At 38.4% G+C, this 14,583-nt stretch overlaps 1 protein-coding gene across 2 annotated transcripts in view; it reads right to left on the minus strand.

The window, feature by feature from the left end:
• CYFIP1 (cytoplasmic FMR1 interacting protein 1) overlaps nucleotides 1-14,583 on the minus strand; it is a 177,417-nt gene that overhangs the window by 77,054 nt on the left and 85,780 nt on the right. Inside the window, exons 15-21 of one of the 2 annotated variants that reach the window (XM_036744850.1) lie at nucleotides 13,891-14,038; nucleotides 12,690-12,837; nucleotides 10,396-10,552; nucleotides 8,668-8,764; nucleotides 4,817-4,893; nucleotides 4,597-4,705; nucleotides 1,264-1,383 (exon numbers count right to left, since the gene is read on the minus strand). In XM_036744850.1, coding sequence (XP_036600745.1) covers nucleotides 1,264-1,383; nucleotides 4,597-4,705; nucleotides 4,817-4,893; nucleotides 8,668-8,764; nucleotides 10,396-10,552; nucleotides 12,690-12,837; nucleotides 13,891-14,038 — 856 coding nt within the window. Of the gene's footprint in view, nucleotides 1-1,263; nucleotides 1,384-4,596; nucleotides 4,706-4,816; nucleotides 4,894-8,667; nucleotides 8,765-10,395; nucleotides 10,553-12,187; nucleotides 12,342-12,689; nucleotides 12,838-13,890; nucleotides 14,039-14,583 lie in introns of both variants that reach the window. The other variant, XM_036744849.1, reaches the window with a different exon arrangement.

Genomic DNA, 14,583 nt, shown 5'->3' on the forward strand with positions numbered 1-14,583 from the left:
TCTCATCTCCATTCACACAGCCTAGTACACAACCTCATAACCTCCCACCAGGGACTGTTCTAAGAAAATCCTTCTGATGGGATTTCCTGCCTCATATCTCACCCCATTCCAATCTATCCTTTACACAATTGCCAAAATGATTTTCCTGAACTGTACCTTGACCATATCACTCCCCTCCCACCCCCAATATAATAAAATCTAGTAGCTTTCTATTACCCCCAGTTTTAAATGTAAATTTTTCTCTTAGGCATTTAAAGTTCTTTACAATCTTGTCCCTTCTTTTTCCATCCTTTAAACACATTACTCCCTTCAACATACACTATGCCACTTACTATTCTTCATATCGGGTGCTATATTTATAACTAAAAATGTGCAGATATTAAGGAAGTGCTCGAAATATCCAACTTAACTATGAACACCATTTCTATTTGTATATGAAAACCAATCAAAAAAAGAAAAATTAAAAAAAAAGAAAACCAACCTTCTCTTAGGGATAAAGATCTCAGATTTTTGATTAATATAGCAAACAATAATGACTTCAAAAGAATGACTGCAAAATATACCTCCCACTTCTTGACAAAGAGATAATGGACCAGAGATGGAGAATGAGAAACAAATTCTCTGGCAGAGATAATATGTTGATTCTTTTTGCTAGACCACATGTATCTGTTACAAGGAACAGTTTATACTTGGTGAAGTTAGGGTGGAGAAGAATAGGTGGCCCAGAGTTTAGTGGATTGAGACAGACATGCGAAAAGGGGAAAACCAATAAAATATTTTTAAATGTACAGAAGACCACAAAAAAGTCCAGAGAAGGACACAAACAAGGAGAGAACTTGTATTATTAGCTTTCTGAAATATATTATGTACATACATATAACATATATATACACACATATACACAAAATTCAGAAGTATATATGTGTATGTATATGTACTTGTGTGCATATATACATACATATTACATATATACACATATGTGCATATATTTGCACATGTGCATATATGGATACATAACAGAAGCTCACAGTTACTTATACAAGCCTCTTCTTTTTTGTTTACAAATGTGCCTGACACAAAGCAGGCATTTAAAAAATGTTAGCTGTTATAATTTTTATGTTTGCAATTTAAACAAGAAAATTCTAAAAAATTATATAAAAGAAGAGAAAAGCATCCAACTGCATGCATTACTGCTAAAAGAAGGTGGGTCATGGGAATGAACAATGTAACGCCAAGTGACTGCTATGGCACAATGATACTTACAACTATTGAGGTCAGGTCCTCACTTTCAAACCTCCCAATTGCCAGCTCCATCGATTTATACACAGCGGCCGAAATACGCTGGGTAATTAGACGATTGAGGTCTATTGACCTACCAAGAAGCTGAAAGAAAAGTGACCAATTTAAACCAATTAAAAAAAAAGTTTTCTAAACATCCTTCAAGAAACCCGTTTAATAGTTTAAATTTGTTTACTACATAAGAATAAAGGTATTTGTACACAATGTTAAAAGTTCACTGAGATCAGGGGAGTGAATACTTGTTCTAATTCACATAGGCATCACCACCAACACCTTTGTAAGAAAGGCTTCCCTCACAGAGCTACTATTGGAGTCTCCCACGTAGTATGTACCTTAATATGTGTAAAAAAAAATTGGGGAACCTGAAATGGCTAAACGAATGCTGTTGTCATTCGTCCTTTGTTTTCAAAGAGGACCAATGATGTCTTGACTTGTACATGAACTGGATTTAAACTGAACAGTCTTCAGCCTTATTCTCTCTTCCAGTCTTCAAAGTATAGTGGCAAGACAAAAGTTAGAAGGACCTTGCAACAATGTACGACCTTGGCATCTTCATTGTCTGACCAAGCTCTAAGTACCCTACAATGCAAGCTTCAGCTGTACTCACAGCCGTTGGAATGAATTGTTCTATTCCACCTATTCCTCCTGCAGAAGTCTTTCCATGCCTGGGGTAGGCATTCCCCTAACTTACAGACAGGTTTGAGACCTGCTAGTTACTCTTGCCCTAGTTTAGCTTGTCTGCCAAGGTGGTTAAGTGGGTATGGTCACTGAACATGAGGTGAGAGTTGGGTGAAAGATGGGGTCCTCCTGGAATATCCCAAACACACATATACGCACGTAATAGGCACTTAATAAATGCTTTTTGACTTGCTTTCTGGTGTTCTCAACCTATTAACCTTATATTACTACAGTGGAAAACCTAAGGAATTCTTCCCTTCGGTGAATTTTTGTGTATCTTTTTCCATTTGGTCAATTCTGCTTTTTAAGGAGCTCTTCTCTGCAGTGGATTTTGGGCCTCTTTTTCTATTTAGTCTATTCTGTTTTTTAAGGTGTTAATTTTTTTCAGTATTTTTTTTGTCTTTCCTTTACCAAGGCATTGACTCTTTTCTTGGGATTTTCTTGCATCATTCTCATATTTCTTTTCCCAGTTTTTCCTCTACCACTCTTATTTGATTTTAAAAGCCCTTTTAGAGCTCTTCCAAGAATTTCTTTTAGGCCTGAGACCAATGCATATTTTTCTTTAAGGCTTTGAGTGTAGCAGTTTTGACTCTGTTGTCTTCTTCTGAATCTGTCTCGATCTTCCCTATCCCCACAGTAACTTTCTATGGTCATGTCCCTTTTTTGTTGTTTGCTCATTTCCCTAATCTATTTCTTGACTTTTAACATTATGTTAAAGTTGGGTTCTGCTCCTAGTGAAAAGGAGGCTCTGTCCCAAGCTTCATGCTTTCTTTGCAGCTGTTTTTTGAGCTAGTTCTGGTGGATCTGTAAGTTTTCAGTTCTTCCAAGGTGCTATGATCTAAGGAGAGGTGTATTTCTAGTGTCCTGGCCTATGCTCCGATCTGTGAGTCACCACAAGCACTCTTTTCTGCCCTGGAACTGTGACCAGAGTCCTTGCTCCCCAATGGCTGCAAGCTCCGGTATGCTAGTGTTCCTTGTCCTGGGACTGTGATCAGGATCCACATATGGGAACGGAGCCCTGCCTCCAAGACTAACAAAGAGACCCCTGTAATTGCCTTCTGAGCGGTTGTCAGACCTCCTTACTGTCTGAGAGCTCTGGAAGCCACTACTGATTCTGTTGCTCCCAAGGCCAGCAGCTGGTTTTTTGGGGCATGGCCTGTGTTGTTCTGATCTTTCCTGACAACCTTTTAAATTGTCTTGGCTGGAAAATTCTTTAACCTCATCCTTTTGTAGGTTCTGCCACTCCAAAATTCATTTTGAGGTGTTATTTAAAGATGTTTGAGGAGGAACTTGGGAGAGCTCAGTCAGTCCCTAAGTGATTTTCCAATGGCTACATTAATAGCTACACAGTGGTATAAAGCTGGATTAGCGTCCAAGCCTCTTAAACAGTATTCCAGGTATCTTTCCACAACACTAAGCCTCTATTCAGTTTGACAATGATATAAGCAGACCTCCATTATGATGGCCCTGTACTATTTATCAGCTATATTATTAAGATAATTATTATAATACAATGAAATTACCAATTTTATGGCAATTATGAATAATCAAGGCTGGGGAGGAAAAAAACAAAAGTAATTTATATTTGTGATTAAAATATTGTATTTTTATTATTATAATAACTCACATTTAGAGTATAAGATTGATAAAGTGCTTCAGTCACAACAACCCTTAATGGTAAGGTTGTCAGTGTCTTCTCTTTACTTGTCTTCCTTCCTTCCTTGCTTCCTTCCTTCTTTTCCAGATGGGTAAGTCAAGGCTGTGACTTGCTCACAGCCCCACAGCTTCCAAGTGACAAATCCAGGATTCAAACCAGATCTCTGGACCCCAAGTCCAACACTCATCCCACCGTTCCACACTGCCTCCTTTTAATGGTTTTTCCCTGACTCTCCCCAAGCTATGTATTTTTTTATAGGCACTAGAACACTAAATAAGTGACAGAGAAATTCATCAAACGGGTATGTGTGTTTGTGGGGAGATGAAATCAAAATGTCAGCTTCATAGATTTAGAAGCTATGAATAGGCTACGGGAAAAATAAAAAACAACAGAGTCACTCACACATGTCAAGATATTAACTATGAATCTTCTCCCAGGGAAATCCCCAAGCAAAGGCTCTCTTCTTCTCCCTATAATCACTCATGCGTGAAGGGCTTTCAACCACTTCCTCCAGGTGACACACGGAAAAGGGAAACCAACAGTCCTGAGCACCTGCTTCTCAGGGAAACCTGCCAAATTCTGGGGCAAGCAGTCCCTGAACATGAGGGCACAGAGGCTAACCACTACCAGAGCCGTGTCAATGGCAAGTACTCCACAGGGCAACAGGGACTTCATTTCTGACTCTTGGGAAGACATATGATCTCCCTGCTTAAAACTCATATTCTCTTCCCCTACACCCTATGCTACCAGTAAGAGAGCCAGTTCAAGGCCAGATATGAATGTTTATCCATTTCTGTTTGTTCATGGTTGAACAGATTGTTTTTGTAACTTAAGCACCATCCACGCAGGTAGAGACACCATCACACAAATCCCTGCCGATATCCATTTTTATATCCATTGCCAGCTACTAAAAACCAACTGATGCTTTTATATTATAGCAGAAAAAAACCAAGTTCACTTACCTGTACATGTCTCTGCTTTAGTAGTGTCTCATAGCGGTTTGATGGTGGCAAGTGAATCGTTGCTCCTTGATTCTTGCATTCTGACCGTAACCGTTTATCGAGAAGCAAACTAGGATGGAAAGGGAGAGGGAGGAAAGTCTGTCAGCCAACGAACCCCAAATTCTAATAAAAATGTGAAATGTTTTCTTAGGCCAATGCCATAAACCTAATTAGTACTTACCTTCCTGCCATAACTTTGTAATAGGCAAATATCTGGTCTGCTAATTTGTAGACAAATTGGTCAAAACACAAATTCACCTTAAAAAAAAGGAACAATGCACCAAGTTTTTAAAAGTATTGGCAAATCAACCACAATGGCATAAAAAAATAAAAGTTCAAATCCTCACTTCAAATTGTCATTAAGGAGGTATTTAGAGGCATCTTGACAAATAACAATTGACATCTGTGTAGCCCTTTCAACTTGGCAAATTACAACATGTTATCTCAGTTGGTCAACCCTGGAAGGTAAGTACTACAAGGTATTATCTGCTTCATTATACAGATGCAGGAAAGGAGATGCAGGAAAAGATGTGCTGGGGATCAGATAGTTAATAAATGTCTGAGGTCGGATGAGAAACAAAGTTCTTTCTGACTCCAGGGTCCAGCACTCTATTTATTACACCATGCTTGCCCTGGAAAAGAAAAGTCATCACCACTACCATTTAGACTCATGGAATTGTAAAACTGGAAGAGACCTTAAGGATTACTGAAACCTAACCTTTTTATTTTAACAAAGGAGAAACCTAGTCCTTGAGAGCTGAAATGACTTACCCACAGCTACAAACTGAGTTAATGGAAGAGCCAGACCTGGGACTAGAACCCAGATCTTACAGGATCCTAGGTGATACTTTTCTCAAACTATGACACATTGCCCCCGGCCCCCTTAACCACATTCCAGGTTTGAGAGAACCCTAAAGAGAAGACACACTAGCTTCAGTAACTTGTTCCCCATGCTTCCCCCCAAAAGATTCTATGGCCCAAAGTCATATGAAAGTTGGAAGGGGGCCTTAGAAAAAGCTATGATGGACAAAGAATTAGAAACAAAGTTACCCATCAATTAGGGAATAAGTAAACATATTGTGGTACATGAATACAATGAAATATTATTGTATTATTAAGAAATGATGATTGTGTTGAATACAAAGATGCAGGAAAAGACTTATATGCAGTGATGCAAAAAGGAGTAACAAAAGAAAACAATATATACCATGACTCTCACAATGCAAAAGGAAAGAAGGGCAACCAAAAAGGAAGTAAATCCTCAGTATCGCAAAATTATAATAATGAAGCTTGCTGCCAGAGAAGATACATAATGTTGCATCTTTCATTTCTCCTTGGCAGAAATACAGGACCATGGGTATGGCATACTGCATATAACATCAGACTTTTGTGAAACATTGTTTAGTTTCGTCGAAATTGTCTTCTCTTTCTTCCCTTCTTCATACTTTATTATAAGGGACAGTTTGAAAAGAGTGGTTGGGGGAGGAATATCGTGGGAAATACAGATGATGTAAAAACAAAAAGTATCCAATAAACTTTTATTTTTAAAGAGTGCTGGGATGATCATTCTAGTAGGAGAGGCAACTGCTCTTAGGATCTGTTGTAGAATTCTGGAAAATTATTTCTACTCCCTGATAAGACCCCCTATTTTTGCGAGATTGATAAAGAAATGATTGGAGAAGAACTCTTTTTAAGTCATTCAAAGACCAAATATCAGAAATAGCACATTACGATTGCATTAACAATAAGTAAAAAATTGTTGTTTATCCTTCTTTATTGAAAAGGACCATGACATTAGGGAGGTGATGCCATGACATGCGAGTGAAGTGGATTTAACTGAGGGAGGGCTGTGCAAAGTCACCAGCTTCACTTTCTCCTCCAAAGCCATCTGGGTCCAATGGCAAGAAAAAGATCGGGATGACTGGGGGTGTCCTGGATGCAGTGGAAGATGTTAGCCTTTTTAAGCTAAGGTCTTTAACAGGTCTCAGTGTGACTGAGGCAATGCCCATTTAGTAATTAAGGCTAGGAAAGAAATGAGGCAGAGAATGGCCTCTTTACCTAGTCAAATAAAGAGGAAAAAATCAATCTGAGAGAGGAAGAGCCTCAGGGTTTCTGGCCAAAACACCACTGTACTCATCTTATTATAATTTTATCTACTTAGCATTTATTGATCTTTATATCACATTGATTTTTGTATATATATTCCTCCACCCTCCCCACCAAGTTGGCCTATCCTTGAACAAAAAAATTTAAAGGAAAGAAAAGAGGTTCAGTCAAACCAATGAATGTATCAACCACATCTGACAGCACATGCAAAATTTCATACCCAGAGTCACCCAGCTCTGAAGACAGGAGGTGCATTTTCCCAACTTCTCTGTGGGGCCAAGCTGGTCATCATAATTCTACAGCATTCTATTTTGTTTTGTTGTTCCTTTCTTTTATTTTGTTCTAGTCGTTGTACACCTCCTGCCAGTCCCCATTTTCCTTGCTTCACTTGGCATCAGTTCATCTAAATTTCCACGTTTCCCTGAATTCTATATATTCATCATTTCTTACTGCCTATTTAGATTCCATTTCATGCACCAAAATTTATTTGCTCTTCCCCAATTAACGGATACATGCTCTGTTTCCTTTTCTTTGCTACCACACAAAGTGAAACAACAACATGCTACACCTTTCCGTATTTGACCTCTTTGAGGTATGCATCTAACGGCAGTATCTCTGGGTCAAACGACTGTATTATGAGAAGCTGTGTTACTAAAAGTGGTGATAAATGATCATAATAAAGACAATTCAAATTTTGATCTTATTTTTAATAGTGATAAACTAAAATCTCCACCCTTTACATATGCATTTATGTATAACAGCGAATTCAAAAGATATACATGAGGATAATTTTTAATTAAACTCAGAGAATTAAGGGAAATTAAAAAGGACATAATTCACTATGCTTAAATAGTTATGGAAACAGTAGTTAAAGGCAGTCCTCAAAGTACAAAGGACAACCGAAGAAAGAACTATGGCTCACTGACCAATATACTGACTTCCAAGACCTGGAGAGGGCAAGCTATATGATGCCATCATATTACATATGCTCAGTACTTTTAATTTTTTGTGGTACTGTCTGATCTATTGGTTCATCTTATCCTATATTAATATAATATACACTTAGCTAGTCTAATCAACTAATATTAGGACATACTTTACATATAGGGATATTTAGGGATAATTAGATAAGGTTAGATAGAGTCTTTCTTATATTATGCCCCAAAACTTTAAACTACAAGATTATAAGCTCACTTGTTTGTTATGAAGTTCACTTGTTTAATCACAGGAAGCTAACTAGAGGGACCTCCACCCTTTCTTTCTGCTGAGTAGGGGACCAAGCCCAGGGTGGAGATGATGACTTACTGATATGGAAAGTCCCCCAGCTATTTTTGACCTATCCCTCCACCCTTATTGTCCCTTTGTTGGGGAAATGGGCCCGTGGCACTTGGCCAACAGGCCTATGAGCCCTCAACCAATGGGTGACCCTGCCTTTGCAATGCCAGTGCTGTCCATGGCTCTCTATTGCCCAACATGGGCCTAGTGAATGGCATTAGCTCTGCCCATATTTGAACATCCTCTACTCGTCACTGACCATAAATATGAACCAAAAATTCTCTGGGAAGATCAAGATACAGTCTATCAACCAATGAGACTCTGTATTTTACTCTTTATCTTCTATATCATCTGGCTATCAAGCACTCTAAAACTAAGGCTCTGGAAGAAAGGGGCATCTCAGATGACCTGAGGAAGGTCTGAGGTCCCATTCATTTAAGTGGGCCAGGTCCCTTTGATAAATAGTTGTTGACTGGGAGCTCTGCCTCAGTGGTTTTCTTGCAGATTGGATATTTTTGCATCCCACAGATGCCTGAACCAGACTAAAAAACAACTGGAAAATATTTAAGCCATGGACTTCCTTGCATATAGTATAAACTTTAATCAACTGTTGTTCAATTAAAATCTATTTGAATAAACAAAACAACTTACCTCTGCCTCAATTTCATCATAGAGAAACTGCTTTTTGAATTTGGTCAAAGCATAATGAGCACTGTCATTATACAGGTCCAAGGAATAAAGAACATACCTGGAACAAGGAAAAATAAGCTTTTTAAAGGATTTTTCCCAATTTTGTCTAACGCTTTCAACAAAGACAACATTCAGCTCTTACACAAAAATCTCACAATGAAATAATTCTTAATTCAAACATTTAACAACTTTTATGAACCCATGACTAGTAAGACAGTCTCTTTCTACATAAGAAGGAAAAGAAATGAATCTTTCAAATATGGAACACCCCAATGTCTTCACATCCCCATACCCCAACACAACCTATAAGAAGGCAGGGACAGGTTCACTTTATCTTTGTAGTCCCAGGGCCCAGCAGAGTACTTGAGATGACTGATTGTTAAGAATTAGACTCCAACTTGGATGGTTTATTTAGCTTTTATGATAGGTAAGAGGTAATGGCCTTCTGGACCCATCCGACAGTATAAGACCTTTGGAAATGAAATGGCCACCTGAATGATGTCAAAGGCACAGCTAGGTACCTCAGCAGAGCACTGAACTTGGAATCAGAAAGACTTGTGTTCAAAGCTGGCCTCAGACACGTACTAGCTGTGTGACCTTGGGCAAGTCACTTAACTTTGGTTGGCCAATTTCCTCATCTGTTCTCCCAGGATTGTTGTGAGGCTCAAAGAAGATAATATTTGTAAAGCGCCTGAAAAATGTTAAAGGATTACATGAATGCCACCTATGATGACGATGCCCACATACTCCCTTCTTGTCCCATTTGGGAAAACTATCAGAGTTCCCAGAAGAGTATAATGACAAGAAAGGCACATGGCTGGCTGATATTTAAAGTAGAAGTAAAGACAAAGAATAGATGCCATTTTAATAAGTCACAGAAAATTGAGTTAATTGTGACAACCACTAAGGGCATATATCTTCAAACATATATTCCCAGTCAGCCACCTCTATTTTTTTTTTAAAGATTTTACAAAGGGGTAGTTAGTCCAAAACTATAACAAGAACAGAAGTATCAACATTCCACCCACAACACCTGGGGAGCACATCTTCCCCTTTACCAATTCAGTCTCTGGGTGGGGTGGGCCTGCTTCCCCTTTCCTTGTTTTCCAGTTCACACAACTGAGGTTACTGAATCTCAAATACATGTTAATAATTTCCACTCCTGGGGGAAAAAGTCATTTCTTCAAATGACTTAATTTGATGGTTTTCAACAAAACAGACTCATGGGTGATTTTGATTGTCAAGAAATTAATAAATAGTGGGTTAGAACAGAGACGTCCAACATGTTGCCCACACCTCTGAGTATGCCTGAACCAGATTAAAATGCAATTGGGAAATGCTGAATTAAAAAAAATATAACAGAACACAGATGATGTTAATGTATGATGTCCTAAGGCAATATATGGCCTGCAGGGATCACTACAGATGGTTTAGTGGTTCTGTTTCTGTTAGACTGTAACCTTATTCAAAGTAGAGATTGTTTCATTCTTTGTAATTATATCCTTGGTACCAGGTACCACAATGCCAGGTATACAATAGGTACTTAATAAATGCTTGTTGATTGACTGATTGGTATGTCATATTCCTTTGTGTTCTTTATTAAATAAGTCACCATCAAATACCAGTCAGATGACAAACATCCCAGTGTCCCCATCAGCCCCCTAAGAGAAGAAGATGAGAGAAGCTTACTCCATCATGGATGCTTCCTTGGTCTCAAGGATGTGATCTGTCAGGATCCATGGCATGGACATCTCAATCGGGAACTGGATCCTCCTGCCCATGGTCAATTCCAAGAAAAACTCTCGGAACCATAACTGGGAGAGGTCACAGCACTGCTGAAGGGTTTCTTCAGGGATTTAAAATCACACTGCATTAGTCTCTTACATAACCAGAAGCAACCAGAAAAAGCAAGCAAGAATAGTGGCTGCCATTTGTATAAAATGACAATGCAAGGGTTGTTAAAAACTTCCCAGAGCTAGGTAGGAATGGGACTCACTGCACGGGAAAGAAAGGGCAAAACCTCCCAAGTCCCCAACCCCGGGAAAACAAAAATTATATACATATGCATGTCCATACAAACATACATTTATAAAAGCACCCCAATAAGCTACTCAAAGCTTCCCTTTAGTGAAAAAAAAGCTTACCAAAGAATCTACACATGGAAAAAATACAATTTACTCCAAAGCTAAAAGGCAGTGTAGAGGGCTTTAATATATACTGATATAAAGCACTGCAGCTGCTGGAAGTGTCGTCAGGTGAGCAGTAATTACTACTAAACTGCCCACCACTGCAGCTCAAAAGACTTTTGCCAATTCAGATGACCAAAGGTTTAGGGTTGGAAGAGACCACAGAGGTCATCCAATCCTCATTTTACAGAGGAGGAAAGTGAAGTCAAGAGAAGTCGAATGATTTGCATGCGGTCACATAACTAATAAATGTCAAGCTGGGTCCAGAAGTTGGGTTCTCTGACTCCATACACATTGGTCTTTCCACTACACAATTCCTACTCCAACACTGACGTGTCTCTTGGCTAAAAGGGCATTTGAAAGAAGAAACGTGACTTTTTTTTTTAAATGAGAGATGAAACAAGGGTTTGGGCAGAGATATGAAGAATCCCTTTTCTTCTCATTAGGAGAAAATTTCTTTAAGGACTACCAGTAGGAAATGGAGGCACAGTTATCACACAATACAGGTGGGCAGTAATAAAAACAGTTGAAAACTTTGTGAAAAGATACTTAAGATTAAAAAAAAAAAGAATTAATGCCTTCACGATTCTGCCTTCCAATACATGTATAAGCATGAGAGCCAGGACAAATATAGCACTTTAAAAGCCAAGTGCTAGGCAACAAAATCAACATGACAGACAACACAATGGGGTGGTGACAAACACTAGATACATCTGATGGCAGTGGGCGAAATCTACTGGGTAGCATGTTTCCGATTACAATTCAAACAGGAACTAAGGGGTATTCCTGATGAAGAAGAAAAAAGACACACAACTTTGTTTGCCTAAGCTTGGAAGTGAGTTACCGTCTTCCAAATATCAAGTCTAGATATTAAACACTTGTCAATGCTATAATGGGTATGAGGTTAAGAAATAGGGCAACCCATATTATGCGGTGTTCCTTGCAATCCCACTCTGGTCTAAAATTATACATATTTAGCAGACCATTACACACCCTGGCACTCACTTTTGCTAAAGTGACAAAACAGTAAGAGTTACTATATAGTTGTTGCCAAGAGTGCCATAGGCAGGGAAGAACTATCTTTAAAAAAAACAACCACAAGACCAACAACAAAACAGCACAAACACTGAATTATCTAATGTGACCATGGTGCAAAGGTTATGACACTTCACTGTCCTGGGTGAGTAGAAAACAGACTACAGCAAAGTTAACTCTTAAGCAATCGGAAACATTCTGGATGGTGTTAGCGGTGTTAGGACATGCTTGGCTTAACACTGATCGTCTGTATCTCTTACCACTGAAATTTATCAAATGAGTGTAGAAGAATGACTCTCGATGAAATTTTTCTATGTCCAATATGGTGGGCCCCTCAAGGCTACTTCTCAAAGTTTTCTTGGAACCACTTTTGTCTGCAATGAGGGACTCTAGCATGGTTCTCACCATGTAAAGCTGTATCATTCAAGGAAACATTTGTAAAGGGAGGGGGAAAAATACACATGGAACATTAGTTAAGCAAAACTGAGAAAACCAAAGAAAGCGACTGCTCGGCTACAAATTGATAATCCTTGGGGTGTCAGAAAATGGTTACCCTTCTAGGAAGGGGAAAAACAAGCAACAATGTGTCTATCCCATTTTGCTATCCCACCACTGGAGTTGATAAAGCAGTGAGCCAAATACCATGTGGAGAAAGGGCTGGCTTTCTCATTTGGACAATGCACCTACTTCATCTAGAGAGACAACTTGTAGCAGAACAGTTCACCTTATTGCCATAAACTTTTAAAAAAAGTAATGTCTTACCACCAAAGGTTAAAAGAGGTGGATAGATGTAGGACTGCCTCAGAAACTTGTTTACCACATGCAAAAGCTTTTCCATTCCCAAAGACTTGAGCTGCTTCAACAGCTCTGCAGAGTTCAAGGACTCTGCCATAGTGCGCACCATGTAGAGCTAAAAACCAACAGACAGGGAAAGGCGGGGGAGAGAATCCGTTAATAAAACACACATGGGTCAATTAGGAAATGGAAACAGACAACAGGAGAAAATAGATTAGTCTGTTAGGTGTGGAAAGCAATGGAGTCAACATGCCAGTGTAAACTTAGCCACTTGAAAGGAAGCAAGTTTCTTCCGTTTGGGCAAGCCAAATCTAAGCTATAATTCCCTTTTTTTTTTTAAACTTCATGAACACTTTAACATTTCAGATAGCCAGGCATGTGTTTTGCTGACATCTTTCAAAAAGATTTAAATATCACTGAAGGTATTACAAACAACACCTAACAGAAGAAAGCAGTCAGAAGTGTTTAGCCCCAGAAAAAGGAAAAATAAGACAAGAACAACCGATTAAATCAGTTTGTGAAAGGCAATGGTCACAGAAAGCTGCTGAAGTTTAAGGCTCAAACATACCAAAGAGAAGAGAACATTGGTGGTAGTTTAATAATAATGAAACATTAAAGGCACAAAAACTTACAATTGCAACTTTTGTTCTTTACAGAGATTAACATTTTGCAGATTTCCATACATATATCATGACCACATATTTTCAACAAGAACAAAACTACACAAAAGCACAATATAGGGACTATCTATAACCACATATATACATAGCTCTTCACCCAAGTTTTCAGGAAGGGAGGAAGTTAAGTAGGTAAATGAGCTTCTGTACGCAAATAAAGAAATTTGGAAACCTTAAGTATTTTTAAAAATAAATTTGGTTTGCTCCATGACTTCCAAATTTGGATTAAAAAAAAAAAAGCATTTGGTATGGAATGGGAAAGAGCACTGGGAAAAGTCATTATAGGTGGGTAGGTCATTACATAACCAAAATGACACACTTTCACTTTTATCCAGGAGATGAGGTGGAAAGGAACAGAGAAGAGGAATTTAACATTTTGATTTTCCTTTCAATGCCCTATTCATAACATACTTCCACCTTTAGCATGAAAAAATATCCCCATCTCTACTATTGGAGACATACATTGGCACAGGGTGAAGAAAGAGGAATACCTGAGTACTGGATGGTCCCACTGCCCGTCTTGGAACTTTAATGTCAAAGCCAGTCTTTGGGTCCTTCTCTCCTCTTAGAGCAGGATCATTGAATGGCTCATGTCCTGCTTCCCAATCACACACTGTTTTCCTGATAGCCTGTAGAACACTGAGCATACCCACAAAATATTCGATCACCAAAATATGACACAAAAATCACTAAAGCTTTATATTTATTTAAATTTAAAGAGTATTAGCTCATTACAAAACACTTTATACACTTCACTCTCAACTCTAATTTTAAAGGATGAGGGAAAGAGAGATGAATGTAGTATGAAGGTTTCATTTTAACACTAAAGCTCTTTCCTATACGGCTTTAAAATAAATGAATGAATGTGTGTCTGTGTCTGTGTGTGTGTCTACATACACATACATATTTAAAAATATTATTATTATTATTATTATTAATTATATCTCCACCCGAAGGTTCACTTGTTAAGTAGAATTCCAAGATGCTACTTAATATTCATTCAACGAATACAAGTTTTTAATATTTATCCAGTCTTCATTGACACATACTGATTGTGTCACTGTAGACAGGTTATTTAGCCTCCCAGGGTTCTGGGTAACTCTTATAATGCTTTAAGTTTCAGAAAAAGAACCAAAACCTACTTTGGTAGAAGTAAGTTCCTCACCTGGAAGTTCCCTTTATGA

This window comes from Trichosurus vulpecula, chromosome 2, assembly GCF_011100635.1.
Source record: "Trichosurus vulpecula isolate mTriVul1 chromosome 2, mTriVul1.pri, whole genome shotgun sequence".
NCBI classification, from domain to species: Eukaryota; Metazoa; Chordata; class Mammalia; order Diprotodontia; family Phalangeridae; genus Trichosurus; species Trichosurus vulpecula.